This window comes from Aspergillus vadensis (genome assembly GCF_003184925.1).
Source record: "Aspergillus vadensis CBS 113365 unplaced genomic scaffold BO88scaffold_3, whole genome shotgun sequence".
NCBI classification, from domain to species: Eukaryota; Fungi; Ascomycota; class Eurotiomycetes; order Eurotiales; family Aspergillaceae; genus Aspergillus; species Aspergillus vadensis.
In genome coordinates, this window is record NW_020292041.1 from 471878 (window position 1) to 486968 (window position 15091).

Consider the following 15091-nt stretch of genomic DNA (forward strand, 5'->3'; position numbering starts at 1 on the left):
GGTTCATGATCTTGCTGGTTGGTAATAATATTGGATTCTATCTACTTTATACAGTACAGGCTGGATGGTGAAATTCGTAATCCTGATCTCGTCAGCGGGTATATCGACTCTCTACACCCCCAATGGAGGACGCAAGGCACATACAAATCACAGCCATTAAATCCCGATAGTATATCCACAATGAAAGAGAAAGCAAACAAGTATCCCAACGCCTTGCCCTTTACGCAGTACTGAGTCAAAAGGGACGTGTGATAATCTGCAGCAAAGTCATACAATACTTAATCAGAAGGAAAGCTGATAGCAACTACTCGGGAGGTTCCGCCATCTCCGCAGGTGTTCGTGCTTCAGCTTCGGACGCTGCCTCCGACTCAGTACTCCACTCCTTCTCCGAGTTGGCTTTGTTCGCCAGCTGGGCAGCTGGGGGAATGACCCGGACACCCCCGGCGCGCGAGAAGAAGTCTTCTGTACGCAGACCCCGGACCTCTTTGGGATCAACGGCCGTCATTTGTTGTCCAGCCGCCTTTTTCTGGCGGATGAGTTCGCGCACCGGCACCATGGCTGCATCCCGGCAGGCCTCCTTGATATCACTACCCGACATACCCGCCATGCCCTTGACCAAGTAATCGAGGTCAAAGTTATCCCGATCAACCTTGGTATCTTTCAGGACCAGGCTGAGGATTCGAAGCCGCTGTGCTGCAGGGGGTAGAGCGACAGGGAACTTCTTAGGCATCCGCCGGAGGATGGCCTCGTCAATATCGCCTATGCGGTTAGTGGCACCCAGGACAACCACTCGCTGCGGCTCGCCCATCGAGTTCGCTGAAGTCAGACCGTCCCAGTGAGTCATAAACTCGGCTTTGACCATGCCGCTGGCTTCGTGCTCCCCGCTCCGTCGAGTGCCCAGCACGGCATCGATCTCATCGATGAAAACGATCGAGGGCTGCAACTTCCTGGCAAGCGAGAACACGGCATTGACCAGCTTATTAGAATCACCGTACCACTTCTCAGTCAGGGTAGAAATGTGTAGGTTAATGAAACATGCCCCGCTCTCATGAGCGAGCGCCTTCGCAAGCATGGTCTTCCCGCATCCAGGCGGCCCGTAGAGAAGGACACCAGATGGGGCAGTAAGAAGCGATGATGTTGAAGCGTAGAGATGAGGCATGGTGAGAGGATAGATGACGGATTCCTTCAGCTCCTCGATGATATCGTCCAAACCTCCTATGTCTTCGAATGATACAGGGATGTCATCTGGAGCGACTACGTCCATAGCAATAGCCTGTTCATATTGGTTGAGGACAAGATCCCCTCTCTTTGGTCGGCGTCCGCCTTTTCCCCCGCGCCGCGGTGAGTCCTCATCTGACTCGTCTCCTCCATCAAGCTTCCGTAGGATGGCGGCCGACTTGCGTTTTTGTTCTTCTTTCTTTTGAGACTCCGGGTCGAAGTCAAGGCGGGATAGGAGATATCGGATGAGGAAGTATGCTGATGCCGACTGATAGCGATGACGAGTTAGTGGTAGTACGAATCTGCCAGAGCATTTGGACTCACGGTGCCCGCAACCATCACCAATTCCTGCAAGAACTGCTGCCATCGGGGACCGCGCGCTGAAGCCATGACGACAGGATAGCGGAGCAAATGTCCTATCACTAAGATGCTCCAAGATCAAATATATATATCCGCAACGCTATCGTCCGTTAGTGAATGCCCCGAGTCCAGCAGCGGCAGAATATCGATTAAAGCTGTAACGATGTATGCGATGGGGGTCGGATGGCCGTCGGCGACAGCGAGCGCAGGTGTGGCGCCGAGCGGTCGGAGACGTGGCTTTGCCGACGCCGTCACATGCTTCACTGCCACAGTGTTGTTGTTTGCGGTCGGGCGGCGGAGGAGCTCGCGCGCACGCGGAGCTCAGTGTGACCCTCGTCGCGTCCATTCACCCCACAAATCACGACACGCCGTCTTTATATATTCAATATATTTTTATCACTTTATATAGCCTATATATACTGTTCCCACAATGCCTAAACGAAAGGCCGCTGCTGCGCTGTCCAGTTCAGCCGGCGATGAGGATCCCATCCAAGCTAATGACTCCGGAAGGGAACGCCCTACTAAGAAGCAGAGAGGAAGACCTCGATCGAAATCTGCAGAGATGAAGCCCCTTACGCAAGCCGGGCGCGATTCTAGTACGGCACCTCCGCAAGCCTCAGAGGCACCTACGAGAAAGAGCGGCCGCAGGGGCAGACCCAAGGGCAGCAGAAATTCGGTGCAAGCAACGCAAGACATATCGGAAGAGCAGGCGGAGGTCAGGGAGTCAGAACACGAAGCAGGCGATCAGGAGGCGGAAGGCACTGCTGCCTCGAATGATGAAGCAGACGATGCGCAGGAAGTTGCAAAGCCAGCAAGGACCACCAAGTCCACGAGAGCTGCCCCGCGTGGCCGGAAGAATGCCACCACAAAGAACTCAACTCAGACAGATGGTGGATTCGAGTACACTCCATCAACCGGCCGACAACGCAAATCGCTGGACAAACCTGAAGACAGACCAGAACCGCCGAAGAGACAAAAACGGAAACCCGAACCGGAGGAGAACAACGACGCCGAAGATAACGAGAGCACTGCTCCGGATGTCGTGGATGAGACTCTGCTTCAAGATGCGCCGATAGAAGCCCGGTCCGTGTCACGCTCTCCCACAAAACGACAATCCCAGAGAGGCATATACAGCTCCCCTTCAAAGTCAAGGCTAGGAGGAACGGCCGACGCCAATGTGGAGCCCGAGTTGCGTCGTCGGATTGGTGAATTGACGAAGAAATGCGATACTCTCGAGAATCGCTATCGGAATCTTAAAGAGATTGGCATTGTTGAAGCGAACTCGAACATGGAAAAACTACGAAAACAGTGCGAATCGATGACCAACGGTGAGTGTTGTGGCGAATATTCCTTCGTGGCATCGTATATACTGATAGCTGCTAGCTTCGAACAACCTGATCGCATCATTGAAGGCAGAGTTAGAGGCTCAGAAGGCACTTGGTCAGCAAAGTCGGTCGCTCCAACGACAGCTGAAGGAACGGGATGCCGAAGTAGCTCAGTTGAAGTCGCAAGCTGAGGAGGCGACGAGTCAGCTCTCCTCAGCACAGACTGAGGTTAAGGCTTTGCAAACCAAGCTTGCCGCGGCTCGTAACACGGCTGCGAGCCTTGAGAATGCAGCCATCAAGATGCCTGGAAGTGCAATCAAGAGCGGTGCCAATCGTGCGAATGCTGCTGCGGTCACTGCCGAAGCCGCGCAAGCAGCTCAATTTGCGCAGCTCAAGGAAGATTTGTACACTGATCTCACAGGCCTAATAATTCGTGATGTCAAGAAGCGACCGTCTGACAATCTGTATGATTGTATCCAGACTGGTAGTAATGGAAGTAAGTTGACCATGCCTCCTGATGGCCTGATACAGGTGTCTAACAGAGTACAGCCCTTCATTTTAAGCTGGTTGTGCCCCACGTATCGTCGGCCAACTTTGAATCTGCCGAGTTTCAATATATCCCACTGCTGGATGAGAACAGAGACCGTGAGCTGGTTGATGTTCTTCCGGAGTACTTGACTGTCGACATTACATTTGTTCGCCAACAAGCATCAAAGTTCTATACCAGGGTGATCGATGCGCTAACCAAGCGACGGAGTACTGCTGCCATCTGATCCCTTGGCGGGTCATTCGTGTGCATACCCCTTATTTTATCTATACTGTCATTGTGATTGGGCATCCTTTGTTGAGAATTTTGATTACCTGGGTTGAGTCTTTTGGAGATATCCCTTATCGCATAGCAGACGCCGGGACATTGCGTTAGGGCGCTTCTGGAGCGATTCCATGCTTTTTCTTATGTTATACTTGTTCAATTATATCCGATTTGGCGGGAATATGATGGTATCTACCCGGTCATCAGATCAGCAGACGATGGTTCTTAGTGGCAGAAGACATTGAGTCGCGCACAATAACTAAGTAGTACTTAAATGTATACCACCAAATAAAGTAAGGGACTGCACCCGAGGACCCTGTGGCCCGCCGTAAAGCTGTCCGTGTCCAATTGGAGGACCCCGATTGGTTGCGGGTCCCTTCCCCAAGTTCCCCAATTCAGGCACGCGGAAAAGTGCTGAGCTGCCATCATCCCATTTAATCTTCCCTTGCACTTTATCTGCTCGTTCTCTCTGGAGCTCGATGCGAGGAAGCAATTGCATCGGCCTCATTCGCCGTTCTTGATTCCCTTTTGCTTCATTCTTCTTCTTTGTATCTATTCCTCTTTCTAATGGTTTGCATTCGTTTTGCGGTCTCCATTTCCCTCCCTTAATTTGTCTTGTCCCTGCCCGGGTCTCCTATATCGGAAATAATGGCGCGACTTGGCCGCGTAGGGTTCCTCACCCTCGCGGTGGTATTCCACCTAATTTACGCCTATTCCATCTTCGACATCTATTTCGTCAGTCCGATTGTTAGTGGCATGAGCTCGTTCCGCGTGGAACGAGAACCCGATGCTGCTGCCCCCGCAAAACGTCTCGTCTTATTTGTCGCCGATGGCCTGCGCGCTGATAAGGCCTTCCAAGCATTGCCCGATCCCGATGATACCACCGGAGAAGATGCGGATCCTGTTTACTTGGCCCCCTTTATTCGCTCGCGTGTGCTTTCCCATGGCACTTTCGGAATCTCCCATACTCGAGTTCCTACGGAGTCGCGACCCGGCCACGTTGCGCTTATCGCGGGGTTATATGAGGATGTGTCGGCGGTCACCACAGGATGGAAGCTGAACCCGGTGAACTTCGACAGTGTCTTCAATCGCAGTCGGCATACGTGGAGCTGGGGTAGTCCGGATATTCTTCTGATGTTCCAGGAAGGCGCAGTCCCCGGGAGGGTGGATGCGGATACATACGGCGAAGAGGAGGAGGACTTCTCGTCTGACGCTACACGGCTTGACACCTGGGTGTTTGACAAAGTGAAAGATCTGTTCGCTTCCGCCAAAACTGATCCTGAGCTGGATGCGAAACTGCGCGAGGACAAGGTGGTCTTCTTTCTCCATCTTCTTGGACTTGATACTACCGGTCATTTCAGTCGCCCATACTCGAAGGAATATCTTCGTAATATCAAGTTGGTTGACAGAGGCGTTCAGGAAATAACCAAACTGGTGGAGGAATTTTACGGGGATGATGAAACCGCCTTCGTTTTCACAGCTGACCATGGAATGAGCGACTGGGGCAGTCACGGAGACGGCCATCCGGACAATACTAGAACGCCACTTGTTGTATGGGGTTCTGGTGTAGCCGGACCTCGATATACTCAGGAAGGTACTCTTACTGGGCACGAGGATGGCGTGTCGTCCGATTGGGGCTTTGACAGCATTCAGCGCAATGATGTCGCACAAGCTGATGTGGCGGCCCTTATGGCATACCTGACTGGGCTCGACTTTCCTACTAATTCTGTGGGTCAGCTACCGCTGCAATACCTGGACGCTAGTCCGAAGGATAAGGCACTGGCCGCGTTGGCCAACACTCAGGAGGTCTTGGAGATGTACCGTGTGAAGGAGGAACAGAAAAAGGCAGCCCTGCTTCGGTACAGGCCCTTTGAGCCACTAGCTGACCACGGTCGAACCTCTGTGGATGAACATCTCGAGGAAATAAAGACCAAGATAACAAGCGGCTCTTATGAAGAGTCCATTGCAATGTCGTCCGCTTTACTGGCGAATGCCTTGGAGGGCTTGCGCTACTTACAGACATATGACTGGCTATTCCTCAGAACCATCGTAACGCTGGGATACCTGGGCTGGATAGCCTACGCTCTGACTACGGTTATCGACTTGCATGTTCTTCATGGGACCTCAGACTCGGACCGGACAGCGTTCAGCACTTCGTTCTTCTCGTCGATCCTCGTTGCACTATTCTCTGTCTTTTTCATTCAGCACTCCTCTTGGAGGTATTATCTCTACGGTTTCTTTCCGGTGTTCTTCTGGGAAGAGGTATTCGCCCGACGAAAGGCTCTACTTGCTGGCCGCGACATCCTCATGGGTCGTGTTCACTCCGCAAGTGGCTATGTCGCGTTTGTATTTCAGCTGTTGGCTTTTGTGGGTGTATTGGAGGCTTTGGTAAGTCGCCAAACCCATAGAGGTTGGGGAATCAGCTAATAAGTGTCTACAGGTGCAATCCTACTTCCATCGCGAAATCTTTACTGTGTGCTTTGTCCTGGGTGCTTTTTGGCCCCTTTGCTACGGTGCAGGATTCGTGAAGAAGCATGCGCTGCTGTCCCTTTCATGGTTTGTGGGTTGTCTTCTAATGAGCACATTCACCTTGCTACCGGCAAACAAGGTCGAAGAGATAGGCACAATGTATGTATACCCTGAGCGCTTTGCCGACTTGTCGACTTTGACTAACTGCATTTGCAGAACCTGGGGTGGCCTGTTAATGTTCTTCACCGGCCTATTGTACCTACTTTTTGAGAACCGCATCTTGGGGAGAAAAGCACACCCAACGCAGTCATCCAATACTCTTCCCAGCTGTGGTTCGCGTACCATCATGGGCATGCAGGTATGCACATCTCCCTTACCCTCCCCACGGTTACCATTGGCTAATTCTGTGTAGCTGGGCATGGTCATGCTTGCATTGATAGTTACGAGATCTAGTGCAATGTCTCTTCAAGCTAAAGAAGGTCTTCCATTTGGCAACCAAATCGTCGGTTGGTTCGTTCTGGGTGAGTTGTGAATATCAAGGGATACTGCATACCACAGCTACTTCCTATTCTCCTTGTCGATTCGCAGTCTAACATACTGAATCAGTTACCTCACTGCTACTTCCCTTCCTCTACCGCCTGTATCCCAATAGGCATTACCTGCACCGCTTGATGGTCCTTTTCCTCACCTTCTCCCCATCCTTCATCATCCTCACCATTTCGTACGAGGGGCTCTTTTACTTCGTGTTTTGCCTGACTCTTGCAACCTGGGTACGGTTGGAGCACGCTATTCATGTCTACACTGCAGCGCCGTTCCTTGCCGCTGCAGATGCAAAGAAGCCAGGCACCGATGCAACAGCAGTTGTTGAAGGCCATGCTTACCGCTACCGAACCCTTAGCGTGTCAGATGCACGGGTAGCGCTCTTTTTCTTCTTCCTGCTTCAATCAGCCTTCTTCAGCACGGGCAATATCGCCTCGATCTCCTCATTCTCCTTGGAGAGTGTTGTCCGGCTCATCCCGGTCTTTAGCCCGTTCAGTCAGGGCGCCCTGCTGATTCTGAAGATTCTCATCCCCTTCGCCATCATCAGTGCCAACCTGGGCATTCTGAACCGCCGGCTGGAGGTTGCACCCAGCGCCCTGTTCATGGTGGTGATGTCGATCTCCGATATCATGACGCTGAACTTCTTCTACATGGTGCGCGACGAGGGCTCCTGGCTGGACATTGGCACGACCATCAGCCACTTCTGCATTGCCAGCTTTCTGTGCACGTTTGTAGCCGTGCTGGAGTTTCTCAGCGAGGTGATGATCAGTGGAGTCGACATTGGTCCCCGAAGCACCGCCATTGACGCAGTCAACGGATCCACGGAGACGAATGGCACTGCGATGGCCGACAAGAAAAAGCATCGCAAGACCCAATAGAAGCCAAGAGGCAGCGCAAAGCTCCACCTCGGAGTTGTAATGATTTTGTACATGTGTGATAGTATAGTCAGATACGTGCATTTGGATTTAATATACACACTACAGCCGACGAGGCGAACGCGCCCGATAGCGCGAACCTTACAATAATCGTTGGATACCAGCTTCGTAAGTCGTTCCTGTAACGTCCTCCAAATAAAATCCGCTCCGGCCGAGATATCCCTCTCCGCATAAATGTCTAGCTGGATAATTGCTTCTTCGTGCACTGTTAGCGTATTCCCCATTGCGGCGAACACGCGCCGGGGATAACCCGATTCGGACATAAACAGATCGATCGATAGATAAAAAGATAGGATAAGCCATCAGCCGAGGTTTCACAAGCTAGACGACCTAACTAGTACTACTACTAACAGTCTAAGAGATGACGCCACTAAGCTTTTTCCCTGTCTCTCTCTCTCTCTCCCCGAGTCGCCAGGCTGACTGTCCAGATCCGCACTGGGGAGAGGGGGCCAAAGCTAAGATCGCTTCGTGGACATCCACACACACATACCACACGCACACCGCCGGGTTGTTTCCCCTGCATGCTGATGGCTGGGTTGCGGGGAAAGCCCGCGCCATTCCCGCAAGGCAGACGAGGGGAAAAAAAAAAAAAAAAAAAAAAAAAAAGAGAGAAGTCAGGCACACGCAGAATCGGGAGTAAGTAGTACGTAGTACTACTACTAGTGCAGTAGCCTCCGGTGACGTCGGGATATGCGAGCGGGGAGGTTAACTAACCTTTTGACACATATTAGACCCCGAGATTTCTTTTCTTGTTACTTTGTGCCCAAAAGGGTATAGATTGCGAAGGATGGGGTGTTGGGGTTCTCATTGGTTTGATCTGGGGTTTTGCTCCTGCATTAAGCTGAAGATATACACGCAAGCTATTTACTTACTTGTTCCTGTGCTGTGTGTAAGTGTGAGTGTGAGTGTTTCTTGAAGGAAGCCAAGGAATTGGTTCTGTTGGGTCGGTTGGTGAGGGTGCCAGGGATTGATTAATCCCTCATTGTGATTGTAGAGCTCGTCGCTTAGCGAGAAATAAAGGCTCAATTCGTTTGGGATTTGACAGGGTTATTGTTGGTGTGTGAATCTGGTGATAAGTAGTCGTGGATGGGGATCAGTCGCCATATTTAGCACGACGGGGATTAACCAAGATTTGCGTGCCAGATGGAGAGTCAGACTCAAAAACTGGTAGATAATGATTCAGGGGGGAAGCAGATGGTCATTGATGTGCAGGTGGGCTAGAATCATCAGACACATTGATTCTTTTTACATCTTTTTTTGCTAGTTAGTTACTCTATGGCTGTTTCTGGCACTTGACTAATGATTCTATCCATAAATTTATTTTGACTGTTCTTGTTCTGACTTTCTTTGTTCCGTACATGCTGCATAAGCGGGCATAAGCGACATTGTACTGAAGAAGCAGAAAGAAAACGGCCCAGACTACTCCACCTTAAGTGGAGTTGGAAAAAGAAACGTAAGAAAGAAGCTTAAAATCCACGGGCAAATGCAGGAGTGGGAAGTTGTGCCGACATTTCCATCCCATTCCTCCCCAACTTGTGTGTTGTTATCCATTTTATAGTGGTCTCGTGCGATGTGAGTAAGTAACTTCAGAAAGCAATGGGGAAATAATGTACCTGCAGAAGGGAGTCTGTCATAGCTCGCAGCTACTAGCTCATCGCAGAGCCTGATATTTTCCATCTCAAAGAGCCTACTAGTAATTTGAGTTTCGCGTACTTAAGTAGTAGTAGTAGAAGTAGTACTATGATGCACTGGGGGATCCCCATCCAGTTGTAAGTACTTAGCCCTTCCGGGTTTAAATCGCCAGATCATGGTGGCAGGATTTCCCCTGTAAAAGCAACGAGTACTATCATCTGTCATGGTCTCATGATAGTGTCGGAGTTAAGCTACTACTGCCTAGATTTCATTCATTCAACTTCAAATATCCACACCTCATTCTAGCGAGTTACTATCTATCCCATCAGGGGGCACATATGTCCCCTCCCCAAGGTAGATGATACTTAGGGTCTACAAGACTGAAAATAGCAGCTAGACTGACTAAAAGTCGACTGACCATCCGGATGGACCCTGGCTGGATCCCCCCCTAAGAGCCTTAGCCCGACCGTAATTTCTGGTCCGGCGACAGGGAACGAAGCAATACTAAGCAGCTTTCTCCACAGTCCGACTAACTCGTTCATTATTCATTATTATTCTTCCCCCCTCTCCTCCTCCCCTTTACTTAGTTAGGTCGGTCGAGGTACGTCCCAAACAACTGAACTCTTGACCAACACCGTGACTGGTTGTCGTGGGCCCCAGCAAAACCATACTTTCAGGTCTAAGACTTTCTGACGCCACCCTGCAGGGCCAGTAGGAAAAAGACGCTTGAACCGTTACTTGCTGCTTGCTTGCTGCTTGCTGCTACTGCTGCTACTGCTGCTACTTGCTTTCTGGGGAGGTGGGATACTCCCGCCCGTTGCCATTGAGTTAGTTTCAGTTCGTTTACTAGTCTACTAGTACTACTACTTTTCTTGTCGCAACACAACTTAGTGACTTAGTATCTCTCTCTCCATCAGGCACTGGTTCCTGGAGTCATCCATCACCTTCTCTTTTGAGCCCATTAATCCCGGGAATTTTTCTCCCCTCTGCCCCTCCACATTGCCTCTCTCTCTCTCTGTCTCTGTTTGTCTCCCCTGTGACCTCAGCCTTCCACTAGGCTCCATCGATCGCATCCATCGGTCGGGTGGCGCCAAATCCTCCCTCCCCTCCTCCTGCTCCCCGTCTTTCTAGCTTGGTGCTTTACCTGTTCCGTTCCGTTCCTTCAAGTTCATCTGCCTGGCCAGTAAGCGGTTCATCAAAGAATCCCCAAACACCCAGCAAAAAGCAAAAGCTCGGTCACCACAACTGCCTACTTTTCCATATTATCATACTTGAACCTTGGTCCTCCTTCGATTCTTTTTTCCCCTTTCTCATTTTTCCCTTTCTTTTCCTTTTGACGTATTGTTCCTTTTTTTTTCCTGTATTCTTTCTCTTTTACTCTTTTTCGAGTCTCGACCACAAAAACTTAATTCCCAAAACCTCGAGTCGTTCCCCCCCTGGCCCTCGTCGCTCCAGACCATTTCTTTGTCGCATAGCCTCTGGATGGATACCTGGTGGCCATGAGCACGACCGAAAACCACACAGATCCATCAGCTTCCAAAACCAGCCCAGCCCCAAGTACAGCGGGCTCAACGGGCACTTCAGGTATTACTGTGCGCACGGGACCAAACGGACATATGAGTTTCAGAAGGTGAGTGTTGACCGTTGTGGTGATTGCTTTTTTTGCCCGTTTGCGCTCGCGGGGCTGTGAGTGATGAAGCCAGACTGCCTGGCGCAGAACTCCCAGAACCCGAGCGGGGGGACTACAGGACGTGAAATATAGATTCAAATTTGGTCGAGATCTTATAGAAGCTAATCTTTTTTATCTAATCGCTTTTCTCCCAATAGACAACGTGCGTCGCGTGCTTGTGAGGTACGTCTTGCTTCCTGCGAGGTCGCGTTTGTGCTGTTGAGCCTCGGCACCTCGGCTCAAATCCCAGCTTGCTTTTGCTCCTTACTCGCCGGTCGCAGGTAATGCGCCGCGCGCAAGGACAAAGACAATGCAACCACATCTCGATCTATAGGACTTTGTTTGGCTAACATGTTTTTCTCTTACGCTTGTGAAGACATGCCATGCTCGAAAAGTGAGTCTATACCCCTTTTCCTCTGTGTAACCACCTGTCCCCACTCGGATGGATGGCCCCAGTCCTGCCCGTGCCTGACCTGCGCCTGTGATCGTGGACGGCCGAACAAGCTCGCTAATCACGCCACTCCATGGGTAGGTTCGCTGCGATGCTGCCAGTCTAGGGGTGCCATGCACCAACTGCGTGGCCTTTTCGATCGAGTGCAAGATCCCTACGCCGAAACGCAAGAAGAACCAAACCAAGTCCAAGGAAACAAGCGGGTATGTCTCGGTCTTCCGTCCCATCATCGGTGTCGAACTATATTGACCAAATGCTTCGTTCCTTGTTTACTAGAGGTGAGGAAGCCGAACCGAAATCGCCGCCGAGCAAACCCGAGCCACTACCAGTCGAAAGCGGGAAGGATGCCTTTGGCTATCAGAGGAATCGGATGGCTGTCGACGGTATGCCGGTCACTAGCCTCACCGAATCGCAGGCCGCTCAACAGGCTTCCCACAACTCGATGTATGCCCAGTTCATGAAGCCTAAGTTTGCGCGCGCCCCGATAAAGGAAGCGGGGAGGGTGGCATATCTTGGAGAGTCGTCAAACCTGTCGCTCCTCGTCCAGGACCGCCATGGGACCACCGATGTCGTACATTACCCTCTACCCCCGAACATGGGCGGCACGCCTGCTCGCTTGACGGATCTGGATAGCTTGGAGTTGGATATCTTGCACCAACGTGGCGCCTTCCTGCTGCCCCCCAAACCTTTGTGTGACGAGCTGGTTGAGGCCTACTTCAAATGGGTGGCCCCCGTTGTGCCCATCGTCAATCGCAGCCGCTTCATGCGACAGTATCGTGATCCAAAGAACCCACCATCTTTACTTCTTCTCCAAGCCATACTCCTGGCTGGTTCGAGGGTCTGCACCAATCCGCAATTGATGGACGCCAACGGCTCTACTACGCCAGCTGCCATGACGTTCTATAAGAGGGCAAAGGCACTATACGATGCTAACTACGAGGACGACCGCGTCACTATTGTCCAAGCGCTGGTTCTTCTAGGCTGGTACTGGGAGGGACCTGAAGGTATGGATAATGGCCTATGCTAATCGTCCTTGAACTCCCAGGGTATATGTGCTAACCCGCTTTAGATGTCACGAAGAATGTCTTCTACTGGACCAGGGTGGCCATGGTCGTGGCTCAGGGTTCGGGTATGCATCGAAGGTATGCATGAGGCTGATTGGTCCCTTTGTGTCTCTAATGCATATCCATTAATGATACTACAGTGTGGAATCGTCTCAACTTACCAAGCCGGATAAGAGGCTGTGGAAACGGATCTGGTGGACCCTGTTCACAAGAGACCGATCAGTGGCTGTCGCGCTCGGCCGGCCCATCGGTATCAATACTGACGATTCGGACGTTGGGATGTTGACGGAAGACGACTTCATTGAAGATGAGATTGACATCGCAGCGGAGTATCCTCCAGACCCGGTACACGTACAATTCTTCCTTCAATACGTTAAGCTCTGCGAAATCATGGGGTTGGTCCTCTCCCAGCAGTATTCCGTGGCCTCGAAATCAAGACGGATGAACGCTATGGATCTCACCCACTCCGACATGGCATTGGCAGATTGGCTCCAAAACTGCCCGAAGGAGGTGTGCTGGCAACGTCAACGGCATCACTTCTGGGCTGCTCTTCTCCATGCCAACTACTAGTGAGTCATGCAATAAGGGAATTTATTCGGTCTCGAAACTAACTAGGTTCAGCACAACACTTTGTCTCCTGCATCGAGCCCATATGCCGCCTGCGTCTTCCGTTTCAAGCAATTACCGCGTAGAAGAGATGGCCTACCCTTCGCGAACCATTGCGTTCCAGGCTGCTGGAATGATCACTTCAATTGTTGAGAATCTCCAGAATCACAGCGAGATCAGATATGCGCCTGCCTTTATGTAAGTTCTTGCATCTACCATGTGGTGACGTCTACTGACTCCTGCAAAGTGTCTACAGCTTGTTCTCGGCCTTGATTATGCATGTTTATCAAATGCGATCTTCCGTTCCCTCAATTGTGGCCACCTGCCAGGAACGGATTAACATCTGCATGCAAGCCCTCAAGGATGTGTCGAAGGTCTGGCTCGTAGCCAAGATGGTGCATACGCTATTTGAGTCCATTCTCGGGAACAAGGTCCTAGAAGAACGCCTTCAGAAAGCTGCAGGCAAGAGACACCAGCGGGTACGGCCCGAGGCTGCTCAGCAGCCGCCTGCGAAGAAGCCCGAACCCCCCAAGCGCAAGTTCGACGAGATGGAATTTGGCCTACCGAATGGCGGAGGGCCCACGCCACCGGTATCTTACGAGCGATCTCGTCCCCAAACGCCTGCAGTCACGCCCTCGAGAGAGATGCAGCCTCCGGGTCTGAACCTGCCACAAGGCTCCCCTCCAGCTCCCGGGCAGCCGGGTGCCTCGCGCGGCAATACGCGCCCGACGACTCCTTTCAATCAATACTCCTTGCCTGCCACGCCCCCGGATCTATTCCTCGTTACGCGTACATCACCCAATCTTTCCCCATCACTATGGGAGAACTTCCAACCGGATCAGTTGTTCCCTGACGGCACTACGTTCTTCCCAGAATTGACGTCGCCCCAACCGAACACCGTCGATCCGCAACTGCAGATGCAGTCTCAGCTACAAGCTCAAAGCATGGACCAACGGACGATGATGCCGCAGCAAATACCAGGACGTGGTAGCATATCCGCCGCTCAGGGCAGCCCGGAAGTCATGTCGACTCTAACACCTGGAATTGGCCTGCCGGGCCAGCATTCACAGCAGGTGTTTGGGATAGAAAGCCAGCAGGCTTGGCCAATGCAGAATATGGACGCGACGCTGAGCGGAGCGCCTATGGACGCCGCGAGTCAGGATGACAATTGGAGCAGTAGCTCAAGGAGCGGCCCGACAGCTCCCACCACACTCAATGTGGAGGACTGGTAAGTTGGTCATGGCGGCTCAAAGCAGGGCCTCAAAAAGGATGTGACTATGCTAATATACTAACTCGTGGTTCTCTCAGGTTCCAATTCTTCGGCATTAACGGTAGTTTCGGCGATCTGGCGACCTAGGCGGCGTTGTGTCTATAGCGCTTTCTATATTTGATATGGCATGGGTGGTTGTTTGATGGATATACGGTCATAATGGTCTAATCGTCCATATGCTGTCCAGCTTATACTTCGGAATTCCGAAGGGTATATTGTGTTTTATATTTCAGTACAGCGAGACTTATGTCCAGATCTCCCCGGTTGTTGGAGATATGGACGAGTGTCATTCTTGACGATGGGCGGTGGGATCAGGCGCAACTGGAGGATGTGCCTTACATTCATGTGTATAATGACTTTTACTGGTAGAGCCGAAATGATGCAATGAAAATTGCAAGTAAACTTCATGGAATGCTTCAATAGGAATGTAAACTACTCTATACGTAACTAACAGGTGATTTAGTGTTGGCGCGATGTCTGCCTCAGGCTTTGAATGAGTCAGCAACGAGACTGTTCCCGACTGGGCCTAGCGGATGACGACATCGCAGGGCGGGCGGTTCAGCCAATGACAAGACGCGGGATCTGGGGCCAGCTTTACCGACTCGGGCAACCGTCGATGCTGACTACTCCCGGGGGATGACTCTTCTGGGGAAGATAATAATTTCGCCTTTTCCATACCAGAATCTCCTGTTATCCCATCATTCTTTGGCAATTTCATTCTGCTTTTTGCCATTGTCATCT

General features: G+C 51.4%; 4 protein-coding genes across 4 annotated transcripts; 3 read left to right on the plus strand and 1 right to left on the minus strand.

Annotated features, from left to right (window-relative positions):
• Positions 1-13: 13 nt before the first annotated feature.
• BO88DRAFT_358421 (protein-degrading AAA family ATPase MSP1) lies at positions 14-1768 on the minus strand. The gene is made up of 2 exons (XM_025703787.1): positions 1543-1768; positions 14-1486 (listed from the first exon to the last, which is right to left on the minus strand). Exons 1-2 carry the CDS (start codon positions 1606-1608, stop codon positions 305-307), a joined length of 1248 nt encoding a protein of 415 aa, XP_025566409.1. The 5' UTR covers positions 1609-1768; the 3' UTR covers positions 14-304.
• Positions 1769-1904: 136 nt separating this feature from the next.
• BO88DRAFT_381341 (putative chromosome segregation protein (Pcs1)) lies at positions 1905-3949 on the plus strand. Its single transcript, XM_025704577.1, has 3 exons — positions 1905-2906; positions 2962-3399; positions 3453-3949. The coding sequence occupies exons 1-3, from the start codon at positions 2009-2011 to the stop codon at positions 3674-3676; spliced, it is 1560 nt and encodes a 519-aa protein (XP_025566410.1). The 5' UTR covers positions 1905-2008; the 3' UTR covers positions 3677-3949.
• A 177-nt stretch (positions 3950-4126) lies between these two features.
• BO88DRAFT_432472 (mannose-ethanolamine phosphotransferase MCD4) lies at positions 4127-7743 on the plus strand. The gene is made up of 5 exons (XM_025709362.1): positions 4127-6102; positions 6155-6342; positions 6400-6541; positions 6596-6704; positions 6790-7743. The coding sequence occupies exons 1-5, from the start codon at positions 4363-4365 to the stop codon at positions 7599-7601; spliced, it is 2991 nt and encodes a 996-aa protein (XP_025566411.1). The 5' UTR covers positions 4127-4362; the 3' UTR covers positions 7602-7743.
• A 2833-nt stretch (positions 7744-10576) lies between these two features.
• On the plus strand, positions 10577-14537 carry farA (CeGAL family transcription factor). Its single transcript, XM_025701633.1, has 10 exons — positions 10577-10920; positions 11118-11142; positions 11336-11353; positions 11492-11613; positions 11687-12414; positions 12480-12552; positions 12615-13043; positions 13096-13278; positions 13328-14308; positions 14389-14537. Exons 1-10 carry the CDS (start codon positions 10790-10792, stop codon positions 14435-14437), a joined length of 2739 nt encoding a protein of 912 aa, XP_025566412.1. The 5' UTR covers positions 10577-10789; the 3' UTR covers positions 14438-14537.
• The last annotated feature ends 554 nt before the right edge of the window (positions 14538-15091 follow it).

Bases quoted from the DNA above. Each gene is read 5' to 3' on its own strand.
- BO88DRAFT_358421 (XM_025703787.1), bottom strand. From the start codon at position 1,608: ATGGCTTCAGCGCGCGGTCCCCGATGGCAGCAGTTCTTGCAGGAATTG. The intron at 1,487-1,542 runs GTGAGTCCAAAT...CATCGCTATCAG, and splicing joins TGGTGATGGTTGCGGGCACC to TCGGCATCAGCATACTTCCT.
- BO88DRAFT_381341 (XM_025704577.1), top strand. From the start codon at position 2,009: ATGCCTAAACGAAAGGCCGCTGCTGCGCTGTCCAGTTCAGCCGGCGAT. The intron at 2,907-2,961 runs GTGAGTGTTGTG...GATAGCTGCTAG, and splicing joins GTGCGAATCGATGACCAACG to CTTCGAACAACCTGATCGCA. The intron at 3,400-3,452 runs GTAAGTTGACCA...AACAGAGTACAG, and splicing joins CCAGACTGGTAGTAATGGAA to CCCTTCATTTTAAGCTGGTT.
- BO88DRAFT_432472 (XM_025709362.1), top strand. From the start codon at position 4,363: ATGGCGCGACTTGGCCGCGTAGGGTTCCTCACCCTCGCGGTGGTATTC. The intron at 6,103-6,154 runs GTAAGTCGCCAA...AAGTGTCTACAG, and splicing joins TGGGTGTATTGGAGGCTTTG to GTGCAATCCTACTTCCATCG. The intron at 6,343-6,399 runs GTATGTATACCC...CTGCATTTGCAG, and splicing joins GTCGAAGAGATAGGCACAAT to AACCTGGGGTGGCCTGTTAA.
- farA (XM_025701633.1), top strand. From the start codon at position 10,790: ATGAGCACGACCGAAAACCACACAGATCCATCAGCTTCCAAAACCAGC. The intron at 11,614-11,686 runs GTATGTCTCGGT...CTTGTTTACTAG, and splicing joins AAGTCCAAGGAAACAAGCGG to AGGTGAGGAAGCCGAACCGA. The intron at 12,415-12,479 runs GTATGGATAATG...AACCCGCTTTAG, and splicing joins GTACTGGGAGGGACCTGAAG to ATGTCACGAAGAATGTCTTC.